Source organism: Carcharodon carcharias, chromosome 18 (genome assembly GCF_017639515.1).
Source record: "Carcharodon carcharias isolate sCarCar2 chromosome 18, sCarCar2.pri, whole genome shotgun sequence".
Taxonomy (NCBI): Eukaryota; Metazoa; Chordata; class Chondrichthyes; order Lamniformes; family Lamnidae; genus Carcharodon; species Carcharodon carcharias.
Genome location: NC_054484.1, coordinates 86740058 through 86757958, shown reverse-complemented (window position 1 = coordinate 86757958; position 17901 = coordinate 86740058). Strand labels below are relative to the sequence as shown.

General features: G+C 43.4%; 1 protein-coding gene across 2 annotated transcripts in view; it reads right to left on the bottom strand.

The window, feature by feature from the left end:
- Positions 1-16986, bottom strand: part of epsti1 (epithelial stromal interaction 1) — a 51882-nt gene extending 34896 nt beyond the window's left edge. For both annotated transcript variants that reach the window (XM_041210802.1, XM_041210803.1), the window contains exons 1-3: positions 16741-16986; positions 733-791; positions 184-267 (exon numbers count right to left, since the gene is read on the bottom strand). In XM_041210802.1, the coding sequence (XP_041066736.1) occupies positions 184-267; positions 733-791; positions 16741-16931 (334 nt within the window). In that variant the 5' untranslated portion in view covers positions 16932-16986. The remainder of the gene's footprint in view (positions 1-183; positions 268-732; positions 792-16740) is intronic.
- Positions 16987-17901: the final 915 nt, after the last annotated feature.

Genomic DNA, 17901 nt, shown 5'->3' with positions numbered 1-17901 from the left:
GTATGCTACAAAGAAAATGATTGAATCTATCAAACCAGTTGGATTATGACAAGGGAACACTATTGCTAATTAAATCAAGCAAACATCCCATCTTAATCTTATAAGTGAGTGAAACCAGCATTCCCTCTCTGTAACTGGGATGCTGAATAGAATCAGTGAAACTGTATAGTCCCTAATTCTTACCTAACTGCATGGGAGTCAAGTTGATTGGACCAGGTCTGTTAGCCTCTTTCCATTTCTTCAGCTCCTCCAGCTCCTTGTTTACCACTTGAATGAAGAAGATCAATGTTACTAGCCAGTGGTCTGCATGAACTCAATAAACGGCATGTGACAAGATTCATTGCCTCTTCCAGCTATACTTCCAGTTATACGTGATCCATGATAACATTTGGTGAGTGAAAATCAAAACAATTCAAAAGAAGCCATAACTGACATCTTGGCAGGTTGTAGGTCTGGAGGAGATTACAGAGATATTCAGAGGGCTGAAGCTGTGCAGAATCGAAAAGGAGAATGAGAATTTTAAATGTGGTGGTCACTGGACTGGGAGCAGCAAGCGCAGGGGTGTTGGGTGAATGAGACTTGTGAGGCAGCAGAATTTTAGATGAGTTTAAGTATATGAAGGGTGAAGAATCGAAAGCTAGTCAAGAGAGCACTGAGGTAACAAAAGCATGAATAGTATTCAAATTCAGCAGCAGACTTAACAAGCACCATTTCCTTTCCTTAATTACTCACTCATTTGCAGACGAGATCTCCTGTTTTCATTTGGTGCAATCATTGAATATCCTCCCCGACTGTAATTTAAAAAGAAACAAATTTTACTTGTACATTGTATGAATAGAAAGAAAGGCTTGCATTTATAGAAGATCATTCACAAGCTCTGGATGTCCCAAATGGCTTCACAGTCAATGAAGTATTTTTGAAATGTAGGAATGGACACTGTTTAACAAATCTTTTGACATGATTAGCCACAGTACATTTAATCACAATACTTTGTGTGGTGGAACTCCTATGCTTTATCTAAAAAAAAAATAAAAGTTATCTCTTTCTTTGTATTTATGAAGAAGTCTTTCCTGCAATATCTTTGAATTGTCAATGTTTCGTATTGCTGAAAGTCAGCGATGTTGGATAAGTTGTCTTGCTCATTATAAGCAGCCGATAAAGTGAATCGCTCCAGGCACTGAGAGTCTGCATTATTGGGCATTGAAGAACCTACTGAGTATTTCACCAGATATTGTGGGCACAAGTGTTATGTGAATAAAGATGTTATAGGTTGGCTGGCCTGTCTGCCAAGTTGCTTCAGTTAGTCAGCACCCAATTGCAACAGGCACTTGAGAGGATACCTGGATAAACTTAAGCCTTTTCTCCCTGGATGGACAATTCTGCAACTCCCCTTTGTTGAAGGGTCTTGTTATGGCTTCCAATGAATTCATTGTAACCCAACTGCTGTCCATGAGACCTTGTTGTGCAGAAATCGGCTGTCACTCTTCCTAGGCTCTAACATTGCACTTCAGAAAGGTACATTGCTGGCTGTAAAGCACTGACATCCCGACTTCCTGAAAGATGCTAGACAAATGTAAGTTTTTCTTTATCAGCTGCAGTCTTCACTAAAGAACATGCACAGAGCTCCCACATCCAGAGAGCAATCCGTAGTCACTTTACATATACTTCCAACATACATGATTTGAAATATTTATTTTGTATGTCAGAATTATGATTTTCTATCAGAAAGGGTGGGTAGATGATAGTATTTAATTATTTGCTGAGATTAGGACTACTATACAGGAGCTTTCGTTGTCAGGATGACCTGATGATGTCATATTTATGCACCGATCCTTCCAAGAACATGTTCCAACATAGCTAATCTTCAGATGGAAACAGAATCAATATTAGAATTAGATGAGGGCTAAGAAGTGATCAATCACACCAGGAGGAGTTATCTACAGATCATCTAATAATAGAAGGGCATGGGGGTGGGGAGAAATATGTAAGTAAATCGATGAAATGAGTAAAAGACATTGAGAATAATCATGGGGCAGACGTCAACAGGCCCCAATAAAACAGCAGTGGGAAAGATTTAAACCAAAGGTCAATGGGATTAAGGAGAAATATATTCTGGGTCAAAAAAAATAAACTAACCTATAATGAAATAGCAAGGACAACTAAAAAGATCAAAGGCAAAATTGAATCTAAAGAGAAAAATGTATGCATAAAGTAGAGACACAATAGAGAGGACAAAAAGGGACATGAAGAAATTAGGAGAAAAGTTTTTAAAAAAGCAATCAAGAAGGCAAAGAGGAATTACAATATTAAATTATCAACAAGCTAAACATAAATATTAAGTTATTTTACAAAGGTATAAATAACTAAGGAAAAATTAAGATAGGGATAAGGGTCTCTAAAAGATACACAAGATAAATCCATAGGTAATGACAGTGAAAAGACAGACATATTGAAAAGTTATTTTGTCTTGATATTTACCAGCAAAACTAACATGGTGAATATGACATTAGAAGTGGTAAGGCATTTAAGAAAGAAAGAGAAGAGATAACTGATAAACTCAACAAAATTAGAGAGGATAAAACTCCTAGAAGAGATGGATTGCTTCTGGGCTGGACAGGTAATCTGATTCTTAAATGTAAAAGGCAAATAGATCAAGCCCAAGAATCTATAGACCAATTAATTTAACATTGATGGTAGGAAATGTAACTCATTTCAAAAACAGTGGGATCAAATAAAGTCAATTGTACGAGAATCCTGTGTCCAGACCATTGGGTTCAAGTGTCGTGGTTACCAGAACTGGTTCAATGAAAACCGTTTCAATGTGTCCTGGAGAAAATGAGCAGCCTTCATTGCCTGGCAGAACAACCCAAGGTCACAAGTCAAGAAGGCAGCATCCCAAAAGCTCAAGGCTGACACCCAAAGACAAATCTGGAAGATAAAGAGCAATGGCAGAAGAGAAAGCCCAAGAGATCCAACAATATGCTGATCATCACAACATGAAAAAAGTTTTTTGAAGCCACCAGGTCATCTATAGACCAAAGTCAAATGGACAAAATTCCCTTTGCTCACAGGATGGTGGTTCTCTTCCCAAGGATGACAATGCTGACATTCGTCAGCGCTGGAAAGAATGTTTTCAACAACTCCTTAGCCGTGAATCCACAGTGGCAGCTGATGCTCTCCAGGCTATCCTGTGGTAGAAACCATGAATGAACCACCATCGATGGGAGAGCTGCAACAAGCAATCAAACAGATGAAAAACAACAAAGCCTGCAGCCCCAATGGTTTTCCAGCTGAGGTCTTCAAAGCTTGAGGACTTCTTCTTAATTCATTCATTGGATGTGGACAATGCTGGCTAGTTCACCTTGCTGTGGGTCTGGAGTCACGTGGAGGCCAGGTAAGGATGGCAGATTGGTGAACGTTAGTGAGTCAGATGGGCTTTTACAGCAATCAACAATAGTTATCATCAGACTTTTAATTCCAGATTTTTATTGAATTCAAATTCCACCATCAGCGGGGGTTTGAACATGGGTCCCCAGAGCATTTCCCTGGGCATCTGGATTACTAATCCATTGACAATACCAATATGGCATCACCTCCCCACAAGTTTTGTTCACATCAAAACTCCATGCACTCATCTTATGGATTTGGGAGGAACAAAAGCTCTGCCCCTCAAACTCCCCCAGACTCCAGGAATGCGACAATTGGAACAATATTCAAAGGAGATAAATCACGCTGTGGAAACTAGCACGGTTTCCCCATAGCTGGGAAAATCCTGACACGCAATATCCTGAATCGCCTATTCCCTGTGGCTGAGGAAATCCTCCCAGAGACAAAGTGTGGCTTTAGCTCTTCCAGAGGAACCTCGGACCTGGTCTTTGTTGTCAGGCAAATCCAAGAAAAAATGTGGAGAGCAACACCAGGAACTCTTCATTGTATTCATTGACCAAGGCCTTTGGGTGGGATTTTCCGCCCATTGCCAGGGTCATTCGGTCCCGCTGGACCACAGCATCCCTCACTGCAGCTCCCATCATGACAGGGCTGGAAAATTCCAGCCTTTCTCTCATTAAATTGTAAGGCCTGGTGGATTGTGCTCCAAAGATTTTGATGTCCTGGAAACTTCATCACAATCCTGCAACTGCTTCATATTGATATGACTGCAAATATCTTGAGCTGGAGACCTGAAACAGCCATCTTTCAAATCCCAACCCGGGTAGCCCCACGCTGTTTACATTCAACCTGACAGTGGCTATTCACCTCATCAAAGATCAACTGCCCTCTGGTGCCAGTATTAAATACTGCCTGGATGGAAAATGCTAACCTGAGTCACCTCCATATCAAAACTAAACTGACCACCACAGACATACATGATTTGACAGTTTGTGGGTGACTGCAGTGTTGCTGCTGCACCAGGTTTACAAGCCACTCTCCATCTCTTCAGTTCTGTATACAAGAGACTCAGCTTGTCCTCGAATGTTGCCAAAACAGAACTCATAGATCAACCCTCACCTGGACAGCCAAATATTCTCCCCATATTTATGTTGAATGAATTTGTTGAGCGCTTCCCATACCTTGGCAGCCATCTCTCTCTAAAGGTCACCACTGATGAGGAGATCCAACACCGGATCAGCTGCATCAGCTCAAATTACAGCAGAGAGTGTTCGACAGAACGCAACAATCAGAAACAGATTCGCAACAATCTTCAGCCAGAAGTGCCGAGTGGATGATCCATCTCGGCCACCTCCAGAGGTCTCCAGCATCACAGATGCCAGTCTTCAGCCAATTTGATTCACTCCATGTGATATCAAGGAACAGCTGAAGGCACTGGATAGTGAAAAGTCTATGGGCCCTGACAATATTGAGGCAATAGCAATGAAGACTTGTGCTCCAGAACTTGCCACGCCCCTAGCCAAGCTGTTGCAGTACAGCTACAACACTGGCATCTACCCGGCTATGTGGAAAATTGCCCAGGTAATTCCTGTACACAAAAAGCAGGACCAAACCAACCCGGCCAATTACCGCCCCATCAGTCGACTCTTGATAATCAGTAAAGTAATGGAAGGGATCATCAACAGTGCTATCAAGCAGCACTTGCTTAGCAATAACCTGCTCACTGATGCCCAGTTTGGGTTCTGCCAGGACCACTCAGCTCCTGACCTCATTACAGCCTTGGTTCAAACATGGACAAAAAAGCTGAACTCCAGAGGTGAGGTGAGCGTGACTGCCCTTGACGTCAAGGCAGCATTTGACCGAGTGTGGTATCAAGGAGACCTAGCAAAACTGGAGTCAATGGGAATCAATGGCTCTCTGCTGGTTGGAGTCATATCTAGCGCAAAGGAAGATGGTTGTGGCTGTTAGAGGTCAGTCATCTCAGTCCCAGGACATTGCTGCAGGAGTTCCTCAGGATAGTGTCCTCGACCCAACCATCTTCAGCTACTTCATCAATGACCTTCCTTCCATCATAAGGTCAGAAGTGGGGATGTCCACTGATGATTACACAATGTTCAGCACCAGTCGCAATTCCTCCGATACTGAAGCAGTCCATGTCAAATGCAACAAGACCTGGACAATATCCAGGCTTGGGGCTGACAAGTGGCAAGTAACATTTGCACCACACAAGTGCCAGGCAATGACCGCCTCCAATGAGAGAGAATCTAACCATCACCCCTTGATCTTCAATGGCATTACCATCACCTCTTGATGTTCAATGGCATTACCATCACTGAATCCCCCACTATCAACATCCTGGGGGTTACCATTGACCAGAAACTGAACTGGACTAGCCATATAAATACTGTGGCTACAAGAGCAGGTCAGAGGCTAAGAATCCTGTGATGAGTAACTCACCTCCTGACTCCCCAAAGCCTGTCCACCTTCTACAAGGCACAAGTCAGGAGTGTGATGGAATACTCCCCACTTGCCTGGATGAGTGCAGCTCCCACAACACTAAAGAAGCTGGATACCGTCCAGGGCAAAGCAGCCCTGCTTGATTGGCACCCCATCCACAAACATTCACTCCCTCCACCATCGATGCACAGTAACAACAGTGTGCACCATCTACAAGAAGCACTGCAGGAATTCACCAAGGCTCCTTCAACAGCACCTTCCAAACCCATGACCACTACAATCTAGAAGGACAAGGGCAGCAGATAGATGGGAACACCACCACCTGGAAGTTCTCCTCCAAGCCACTCACCATCCTGACATGGAAATATATCACCATTCCTTCACTGTCGCTGGGTCAAAATCCTGGGTCTCCCTCCCTATCAGCACTGTACTATCAGTATCAGTACCTACACCATATGGACTGCAGCGGTTCAAGAAGGCAGATCACCACCACCTTCTCAAGGGCAACTAGGGATGGGCAATAAATGCTGGCCTGGCCAGTGACACCCACATCCTGTGAATGAATATTAAAAAAAACTGATGTCCGCAAGTCAACAAAAGTCCCAGTGTACAGAGCAGCTGCTGTCACTACACTCCTATTGTGCAGTAACAGCTGGGTTGTGTATCAGTGACAGAGAAGAGCGCTAGAGAAACTCCATCAACAATGCCTCCGCCACATCCTTCAGATTTAATGGAAGGAGCATCAAACAAACACTAGTGTCCTTTTTGAAGCCAGCTCCATAAATTTTCAGGCAAACCTCCTGCAAAACCAACTATGATGGACTGGAACAAAAATAAAAATACTTGGAAAAACTCAGCAGGTCTGGCAGCATCTGCGGAGAGGAACACAGTTGACGTTTCGAGTCCGTATGACTCTTCAACAGTTCAACTCTCAGATGGCCAATGTTCCAGGGCAGGACAAAGAAAATGCTCCAAAGACACTCTGAAACTCTCCTTGAAGCGCGACAGCATTAATATTAATGACTGGGATTGCTACCAATCATTCAAAATGGCAACAACTTGTCCATCAACCCCCATCACAATTTGAGTCCCAACACCTTAATGATGAGGCAGAGCAGCATCAGAGGAGGAAGGAGGAGGAAGCAAATCCTGCACTCTGGATCCCACTACCTCATAAGATAACCTACCCCGCCCAAAAATCCGTTTGTCGAGAATCAGCTTGCTCAGCCAGAGGAAGAACCATAGCAGAAACTCACAATCCTGAGTAGGATCGTCCTCATTCTCGAATTGAGGAACAGCCAAAGGTAATGAAATATTTACTCAAAGGTTTAATAGAAAAGGATCTAGAAATGAAGTTATAATAGAAAATGCTCGGCATGGATTTCAAAAGGGACGGTCACATTTAACCAACCTTATTGAATTTTTGACAAAGTAACAGAAAGGGAAGATAGGGCAGTGCAGCAGGTGTAATATACAAGACTTTTGTTAAGGTGCTGCATATAGGCTCATGACTAAGTTCAGAACACGTGGAGTCAGGGGACAAGTAGCTGATTGTACAGCAATGAAGAGCAGGGATTCAGGTATTTATTCAGATTGATGAAGGTACACGAAGATGTGAATTAGTTTGCAGAATGGGTACGTAAATGGCAAATGAATTTCAATATAGGTAAATGTGAAGCCTTATGTTTTGAGGAGAGGAATAAAGATCTCACCCACACATTGGAAAATAAAAGTCTGATTAAAGTAGAGGTTGAAAAGGATCTAGGAAGTAGCAACCCATAAAAAAATGCAAACAAAGCACTGAAGTTCATGTCTAGAGGAACAGAATGCAAAAACAGAGGAGTTATGTTAAACTTATATAGATCCTTCGTTATAGATGCACAGAATGTGAAGCCAGGGGTTTGGTGAGTGTGGATTTTTAAGGGTTAATTTCTCTCTAAAGTCTAGTTTTTTTTAATTTAGCAATTAATTAAAAATTGCTGTTTAAGTTGAGGTAAGTTAAGTTTTAAATGGGGATATAGAAGCTCTCCAAGAGCAGCTGCAGCTAGTTAATTAGTTAGCTAACAAACTGATTTCTGAGCTTTAGCAGCACTTGACTTAGTTGTTTCTCAAAAAGTATAAATATTGCCCACTTTGATCACATTTGGTTTAATGTTTGTAAGTTTCCTTTAATATGTCTTCTGTTTTTGCAGTTTCCCTTTAAAAGGCTGCCTTCTAATTTGTCCCGAGTTGTTAATTTAGTTTATTTTGCTTGACACGAAATAGTTAAAGGGCTTTCTGAGTGCTACTTGTCTGCACTGAGTGCTGTTTGAGGCACAGAGTGTGAAGCCAGGAGTTTGGTGAGTGAAGGAATTTGGTGAAGAGGGGAATTTTAAACTAGTTAAGACAAAGAAATGTAATTAACACAATAAAGATGGCAGGCAGGTGATGTGTCATGTCTGCAGCATGTGCAAGTTCCTGGATGCCACTGTAATCCATGGCAGCCACATCTGCAGCTTGAGGAGCTTTGGCTCAGAGTTGATGAGTTGGAAGCTGAGCTGTAGACATTACGATGCATCAGGGAGTGGGTAAGTTACCTTGACACTTTGTTCCAGAAGGCAGTCACGCTCATTATATTAGTGTCATCTCATTTGGTCAGGGTGTGACTGTGAGGTAAGGGGATCAAGAAGGTGGGAGTGGAGGAGCTTCAGCCCTTGCAATTGGGTATTGCAGGCAGTTCAGAGAAGGTTTACCAGCCAATACCTGGAAAGGGTGGGTTGTCTTATGAGGAAAGGTTGGACAGACAAGGCTTGTATCCACTGGAGTTCAGAAGAGTAAGAGGCGACTTGATTGAAACATATAAGATCCTGAGGGGTCTTGACAGGGTGGATGTGGAGAGGATGTTTCCTCTTGTGGAAGAATCTAGAACTAGGATTCATTGTTTTAAAATAAGGGGGCGCCCATTTAAAACAGAGATGAGGTGAAACGTTTTCACTCAGAGGGTCGAGAGTCTTTGGAACTCTCTTCCTGAAAAGGTGGTGGAAGTAGAGTCTTTGAATATTTTTAAGGTAGAGGTGGGCAGATTCTTGGTAAGCAAGGGGGTGATAGGTTATCAGGGGTAGGTGGGATGCAGATTTCAGGTTACTATCAGATCAGACATGATCTTATTAAATGGCAGAGAAGGTTCAAGGGGCTGAATGGCCCACTCCTGCTCCATGTTCCTATGTTCATATTTAACAAGTTCAAGGTTCAAGCTTGTGTGGACAAGAGCGAGGTCTGTAGTGTGGATAAACAGAGTGACCATGGTACCATGGTACAGGAAGCCATTCAAGTAAGTGAGTTCAAAAGAATGTAGCATTAGTAGGGGGCAATATAGTCATGGGGTAGACACTGTTCGCTGCAGCCGAGAGCAAGAGTCCAGAAGGCTGTGTTGCAGAGTAGCAATAAGTGGATCACCTCAGGCTGGCAGGCTGTGACCAGTGGGATACCACAAGGATCCGTGCTTGGGGCCCCAGATGTTCACAATCTATGTCAATAATTTAGATGTGGGGATTAAGTGTAATATTTCCAAATTTGCAGATAACACAAAACTAGGTGGAAGTGTGAGTTGTGAGGAAGATGCAAACACACTTCAGGGGGATTTGGAGAGGCTAAGTGAGGGGACAAGAATTTGGCATTTGGAAAACAATGTGGAGAAACGTGAGGTTATCCACTTCGGTGGGAGAAACAGAATCACAGGGTCTTTCTTAAATGGTGAGAGGCTGGGAAGTATTGAACTGGATATCCTTGTTCATGAGTCAGTGAAAGCTAACATGCAGGTACAGCAAGCAATTAAGATGGCAAATGGTATGTTGATCTTTATTACAAGAGGATTTGAGTAAATGAGTAAAGATATCTTAACTGCAATTATATAGTCCTTGGTGAGACAACACCTCGAGTATTGTGTGCAGTTTTGGTCTCCCTACCTAAGGAATGATACACTTTCCATAGTGGGAGTGCAACAAAGGTTCACCAGACTAATTCCTGGGATGGAGGGATTGTCCTTTGAGGAAAGTTTAAATAAACTGGGCCTGTATTCTCTGGAGTTTAGAAGAATGAAGGGTGATCTCACTCAAACATACAAAATTCTAACAGGGCTTGACAGAATAGATACAGGAAGGAAGTTTCCCCTGGCTTGGGGGCGGCGGGAGGGGGGAGGGGCCTAGAACCAGGAGACAGTCTCAGAATAAGGAACAGGCCATTTAGGACTGAGATAAGGAGGAATTTCTTCACTCAGAGGATGGTAAATCTTTGGAATTCTCTACCCCAGAGGGCTGTGGAGGCTGAGTCATTGAGTATGTTCAAAACAGGGATTGATAGATTTCCATCTATTAAAAACATCAAGGGATATGGGGATGGTGCAGGAAAATGGTGTTGAAGTAGCTGATAAACCATATCTCATTGAATGGCGGAGTGGGCTCGAAGGGTTGAATGGGCCACTCCTGCTCCTATTTCTTATGTTCTTATATCATCCTTGGAGTACAGTGCATAGACTGAGCTATAACAAAAAGGGTATAGAACACTCAAGAAGGTGCAAAACAATTACAAAGGTGATACCAGAACTGCAAGATTATAATTAGTGGGAAAGACTGAACATGCAAAGGCTCTTTTCTCGAGAAAAGGAAAGATTGAGGACTGATCCAATAGAATCTTTTAAAATTATAAAGGGGTTTGAAAGAGGTGATAGAGACGGTATGGCTTGTGGCGGAGGCTATACTTAGGGGCCATAAAAATAAGGCGATCACAAAGAAATCCAATCAGGAATTCAGGAGAAATTTCTTTGAGAACTCATGACCACAAGGAGTGGTTAAGACGAATAGCACCGATGCATTTAAGGGGAAGCTAGATAAGTGTATAGGATTGAAAGGGATAGAAGTATTTTACTGATAGGGTGAGATAAAGTAAGGTGGGAGGAAGCTTTTGTCGACCATAAACACCAGAATAATGGGACCAAATGGCCTCTTCTGCACTGTAAATTGTTATCAATTCCAGGCAACACGCTCAGGGACAGCACCATTGCAGACCAGCATGGAAACAGGACGTAGTGCTGGGAGAGAAGTGTTGTACAGCTTTAGGTTGGAGGGATTCTTCTCCATTTCTTCAGGTTTCTTCTGATGAGAAAGAAACTGGTGCATTTTGGAAGGAAGAATGAGGAGAGCTGGTTTAAACTAAATGCTCCAATTTTAAACGGATACAGGAACAGAGACACCTAGGCTCAGACGTACACCAAGTTTGAAGGTGGCAGGGCAAGTTGAAAAATATGCTTAAAAAAAAACCAACTCAAGGCTGTAAAAACAAGGAAGTTATGCTAACCTTTTATAAATCACTAGTTAGATCTCAGCTAGAGTATTGTGTCCAATTCTGGGTACTGCACTTTATGAAGGATGTCAAGGCCTTGGAGAGGGTGTGGAGGAGATTTACCAAAATGGGACCAGGGATGAAGGAGTTGTTACTGTGAAGAGACTGGAGTAGCTGAAATCATTCTCCTTAGAATAAAGAAGGTTAAGAGGAAATTTTACAGAGATGATCAAAATTATGAGGGCTTTGATAGACAATGGAGAAAAGACTTTCCACTGGCATGAGGGTCATTTGCCAGAGGTGACAGATTTAAACTAATTGACAGAAAAGTCAGGCAGAGATAAGGAGATTTTTATTAACACGATGAGTTAAGATGATCGACAATGTGCTGCCTGAATGGGTGTTGCAAGCATATTTAATAATAACTTTCAAAAGGGCATTGGATATATACCTGAAGAGAAGGAATCTTTGGGCTATGGAGGAAAGATCAAAGATGTGAGATTAAACTGATTGCTCTTTCAAGGAACCAGTACAGGTACCTTGGACTGAATGGCCTCCTTCTGCAATGTATCATTCTTTAAGATGTGGGGGGAGCTGGACAAGGCCTCCGCTCTTCGTTTGTGTGAGCCAGTCTGGCTCCTCTTTTACAATTCATTCATGGGATGTAGGTGTCGTTGGCTAGGCCAGTTTTTGTTGCCCATCCCTAATTGTCCTTGAGAAGGGGGTGATGAGCTGCCTTCTTGAACCGCTGCAGTCCCTGTGGTGTTAGGGAGGGAGTTCCAGGCTCACTGCACATCCCACCCACCCCTAGAGTTTCTGGAACACCTTGGAAAACATAAAGACAGTGAAAAACTCAGTGGATTAGAAATGGATCAGGAACATAAATGCCCATGAACTCTCAAGGATGTTTTCCTCACATGAATCAGCCAGTCTAATCCCAGTCTCCAACTTGCTTCCCATCTCCTCTTTTTCAAGAACTATCTAATTTGATTGGATGCTGTGTATTTGTAGTGGAGAACTGTCTATTGTAACCACCCTCTCTGGAAAGACTATTTTCCTGGCTAGTCCTTTATTTTAAATGTACCTCTTTCCATTACCATCTCATCAATCAGTGGAACCAATCCCTACAGAGATACACAGAAGTAACATTACAGAACGAGGCCATTCAGCTCGGCCATGTCGGTACAACCCTAACACGAGCAAGTAATCCTAAATTCTTGACTCACTCCTTTCCTTTATCACAGGTACTTTGAACCATTCAGCCACTTGAATCTGTTCCACCATTCAAATAGATCTTGCTCACGTGCAGGTTGTACTAACGTGGCCGAACAGAATGCTCTTCCTTTTCCATTTATGCCTTTTTTATTAAACAATGTCACAATCTGTGCACAATTCACCAGCTACAGCTTGATTCCTCCACTTGAAATGTTTAGCTGCTTCTTTCCTTAAAATATCACAAAGCATTCATAGTTCAAGAACACTCTGTGTAAAGAAAATGATCAAAACCTACATTAAATTGCATTTCACACTCATCTGCCCATTCCACCAAATTCTCAATGTCCCCCTAATGTCTTTTAATTCCCTCACTCTTTGAATCACAGAAATTAATGGTTTAGCAGGATCCAGCACTACCCTCTCTCCCCACTTTCCCAGCGCTGTCAGATTCGAGATCTACAGCACTGCCCCCTTTCCACCAGATGCACCATCGCAGAAACTTGCCGACAGATTCCACGCTGAAAGACCTAAAATGGTGTAAAGTTGCTGTGCTTAACCCACTAAACACACCAGAAAATGTTAGTGAATTTTTAATGCTTTTCATTCTCCCTTGCCAGGGAGTGACAGGTAGATCGAGCATGCAGTGATACTATGGTTGCAGGCTTCCCCATGGTGCAGAATGTCACTGACTGCATGCACTTTTGTTTGTGGACACTATGGGCCAACTTTGCCCCATACTGCGAAAGAGCCTCTACTCACTCAATGTCCGAATAGTGTGCAAACCATTCAGGCCAATGCCCCAATATCCTGAGAGCTGCCATGATATTTTCACCCTGCGGCGATCCACTGTGCTGACTGGATTTGAGACAACTTGGGAAACTAAAGGAGAGCAAATGGGCAACAAGCCGTAACCAGTGACCACATGGATGATGACTCTGTGCAGCAAGCATACAATGAAATGGGATATTGCTGACCAATGGTCTGAAACAACACATCCATTGCCTAGACTACTCTGGAGGAACAGGGAAGGTGGTGGTGTAGCTCTTTTGTTACAAAACAATTAAACTAAATTAACAAAACCAGGGACAATGTAAAAGGCAGTCCCCTAAAGGGAAACTGAAAAAAGAAAAGACAACATTTAATGGAAACTTACAAACATTAAACTGAAATGTGATCAAAGCCGTCTCAAATCCAGTTGGCACAGTGGATCACCACAAAGTGAAGATATCATGGCAGCTCTTAGGATATTGGGGCATTGGCCTGAATGGTTCATACACTATTCAGACACTGAGAGAGTGGAGGGGTTGATAAAGCACCCCAGTCTCCATGGTGCACACTGAGCATGGAAGTCCTTGACGGGGCTGGCAGACACCATGTGCTCCCTCTCCAGGGACACCAGGCTGTAAACATAGCTACGGAAGGGGGGCAGACAGTTGGGCTGGACAACCCCTTGATCACCCGCTGCTTGGACCTGTTAATGGCCAACTCATCCAGGCCCAGGAGCAATTCACAAGGAGGCAGATGCTGGTGTAGTGGTACTGTCATTGGTCTAGTAATCCAGAAGCCCAGGCAAATGGTTTGGGGCCATGGGTTCAAATCCCACCACAGCAGCTCGTGGAATTTAAATTTAATGAATGAAGCTGGAATATAAAACAGGTCATCAATGTTGTTAAAAACCACGGAATCTCCCTTTAGGGAAGGAAGACTGCCATCCTCACCTGTCTGGCCTAGACATGACCCTAGACTCACAACAATGTAGTTACTGTCTGAAAGGGCCTAAGATTTAAGGGCAATTAGGGATGGGCAACAATTGTTGGACTTACCAGTGATACCTACATCCCACAAAAGGAGAGCTGTGATACTTGACAAGAACGTGATGACTCAGATTGACACTTTCTGATGGAAGATTGATGGAGACTAACCCCAAAATACCTTGGAGTGATAGTGTTATTTATTCAGTTACTGCAAACTTCCTTACTGTTACCAAAACAGTGCATTCCTCAAACTCACTGGCTGGCCCGGAGTTTCATCCATGATCACACCTGGGAACTTAAACCCAGAAATATGCCCATTTCTGTGCCCATTCTGCTGATGCCAAACTATGCTCAAATTTCCTGTGAATTTCATTCAAATATGATCAACATAAAATGGATATAACTCAATGTAAACAGCCCCCTGATCTCACATTACACATTACTTAAGTCTTCACTTAACCATCCCTCATGCACATTAGGCACAGTTTGTCCAGGGACCTGCAAACTTTTCAATTTTCAAACCTAAAATATTTGGGCAATAAAAAGCATTTAAACAAATAGAGAATACAGCAAAGATATATATATTCTTTTAAAAAATGTTCAAAATGTGAGTAGCCAAACACCAGAAAAATGTCTCCTGCTATTCCTGAAAATCTGGTGATAATTTGAAGATTGTCAGCAGGAAGCTGATGTATGAGATGATAATTTGGGGGTAGGGCCAGATTTATGGACAGACATGCATTTGAGTAGAAGGATTGGGAGACAGCCATAAAATAAATCAGAGATTTGGATGGATTGCTCTTAGGTGTGTAACTCACTTAATGCCCAGACCTTTGTGATCCTTTAGGCCATATATTTGATTTGTGCCTTGACTGCACGTGTCTCTTGGTGAAAATATGCAGGAAATTCCAACTGCTCGTAATCTTCCCCAGAAACTGATAGCAGGAGGGAACACAAAGCATCCCGTGACCAGACTGAACATTTTCTAGTATACACACAAATTAATGTCAGTGCCAATCCCATGGTCTCTTTCCATTTGTACTTATTATTCTTCTTCAAGTTATACTTCTGCTACCTCTTACCTTTGAGTTAGCAGGTTCAAGTCCCACTCTAGACATTTTTTTTAAATTCATTCACGGGATGTGGGCATCACTGGCTAGGCCAGCATTTATTGCCCATCTCTAATTGCCCTTGAGAAGGTGGTGGTGAGCTGCCTTCTTGAACCGCTGCAGTCCATGTGGTGTAGGGACACCCACAGTGCTGTTAGGGAAGGAGTCCCAGGATTTTGACCCAGTGACAGTGAAGGAACGGTGATATATTTCCAAGTCAGGATGATGAGTGACTTGGAGGGGAACTTCCAGGTGGTGGTGTTCCCATTTATCTGCTGCCCTTGTCCTTCTAGATGGTAGTGGTCATGGGTTTAGAAGGTGCTGTTGAAGGAGCCTTGGTGAAATTCTGCAGTGCACCTTGAGCACATAATCCAGGTTGGTGCTCCAGTGCAGTTCTGAGGAGACACTGCACTGTCAATGGGGCTGTCTTTCAGATGGGTTTTCAGATGAAGGCTCCATCTGGCCCCTCAGGTGGGGGTTAAAGATTAGATGACATTATTTTGAAGAAGAGCAGGAGAGTTCTCCCCAATATTGTCTTATTGAATATTCATCGCTACACTAACATTACCAAAACAGAATGCCTGGTCATTTTATGCCTGGGAGCTTGCTGTGCAGTATTCTCTACATTATAATAATGATTTCACTTCAAAATTCTACTTAAACTGGGTGTGAAGCACTTTGGGATGTCCTGAGGCCGTGAAAGGTGCTATAGAAATGCAAATTCTTTCTTTTCCAATTCCCATCACTCCATCATTGGTGGCAAGGCCCTACCCTCTGAAATTCCCTCACTCCCTACCCCACTCAGCCTCTCTCCCCTCCTCTAAGACGCTCCTTAAAACGGACTAAATTGACAAAGCTTTAGGTCTTTGATCCTTACACCTTATTGTGGCTGAATGCCACCATTTGTTAGTAAAGCCTCACAGGGGTGTTATCTATGTTAGTGGTGCTACAGCAATGTTGCTGCATTTCTCATTTGGAGAGCTGTTTGGCTTGTTCCAGGTGACTGGGAGTTTCTTTCTGCTCAGCTTTCTCTTTCACAAGGGTTTATCCTGCCCCCAGCCCACCCTGGCCTTTCAGCTTCGAAAGCGGACCCAGCACCAGTAACCACGGCACGCACACACACTACAGCCAGCATTGACTCAGCCCTTTCAATTTGAGGCCGAGGAACAGAGCCGCCAGGAAACGAAACTGAAACTGAGCACTGCTATGTACTTATTTTAGTCGGATGTTTCGATCTTACGCTGTGTATTCAGATTGCATAAATCCAGGTCGGAGCAACGATACAAGTGAAGGCAATCCTTAATCGAAAAGTTTTCTCTCTGCACAACTACTATCTACTGGTTGTATATTTCAGATTTTGACAGTATGTTATAAATTCACTGCAATTGCAACATGAGAAGGAAAAACAAAACACACATATAATCCCGAGATCTTTGCCTGTCTCACAGTGTGAAATAGGCTCTGTCTCACTTTCCCAGATACCAAGTTGCTGATGTTCTTACTATTGAGGCTCTCCCGTTGCTGCTGGTTCTGTTGGGCTCTGATGTGCTCCAGGCACTTGCTCTTCCAGCCTTGTTTCCTCTCCGGCTCTCGCCTCACTCATCGGGCTGGTGACATCGTCCCGTCCCGCGGACGAGCTGACCCCAGTAGCCCGTCCCAGTTGACCCTGATAAATTTTCCTGGTGTGGGACATGTTCGGTGTGTGTGTCCTCAGTCAGTGCCTGCCTGCTGGAGGAGGAGCCTTGGGAGGCGGCCACCCGGTAACATTATGGTTTGGACGGCTGCCAGTTATTGTAACATAATCTCGTGATGCGAATGTAACAGCGGGAGTTTGTATTGTCACTGGGCTAGTAACCCAGAGGGCCCAGGCTAATGGGAACATGGGTTCAAATCCCACCATGGCAGCTGGTGGAATTTAAATTCAAATTAATAAATCAGGTATATAAGTCTTGTCTTAGTAATGGTGACCATGAAACTATCAACAATTGTGCAAACCTATCTGGTTCACAAATGCCCAATCACAGAATCACAGTGCAGAAGAGGCCCTTTGGCCCATCAAATCTGCACAGACACGTGAGAAATACCTGACCTACCCACCTAATCCCATTTACCAGCACTTGGTCCATAGCCTTGAATGTTATGACATGCCAAGTGCTCATCCAGGTACTTCTTAAAGGATGTGAGGCAACCCGCCTCCACCACCCTCCCAGGCAGCGCATTCCAGACCATCACCACCCTCTGGATAAAAAAGTTTTTCCTCACATCCCCCCTAAACCTCCTGCCCCTCACCTTGAACTAATGCCCCTTGTGACTGACCCTTCAACTAAGGGGAACAGCTGCTCCCTATCCGCCCTGTCCATGCCCCTCATAATCTTGTACACCTCGATCAGGTCGCCCCTCAGTCTTCTCTGCTCCAATGAAAACAACCCAAGTCTATCCAACCTCTCTTCATAATTTAAATGTTTCATCCCAGGCAACATCCTGGTGAATCTCCTCTGCACCTCCTCCAGTGCAATCATATCCTTCCCATAATGTGGCGACCAGAACTGCACACAGTACTCCAGCTGTGGCCTCACCAAGGTTCGATACAACTCCAACATGACCTCCCTATTTTTGTAATCTAAGCCTCGATTTTATAAAGGCAAGTGTCCCATCTGCCTTTT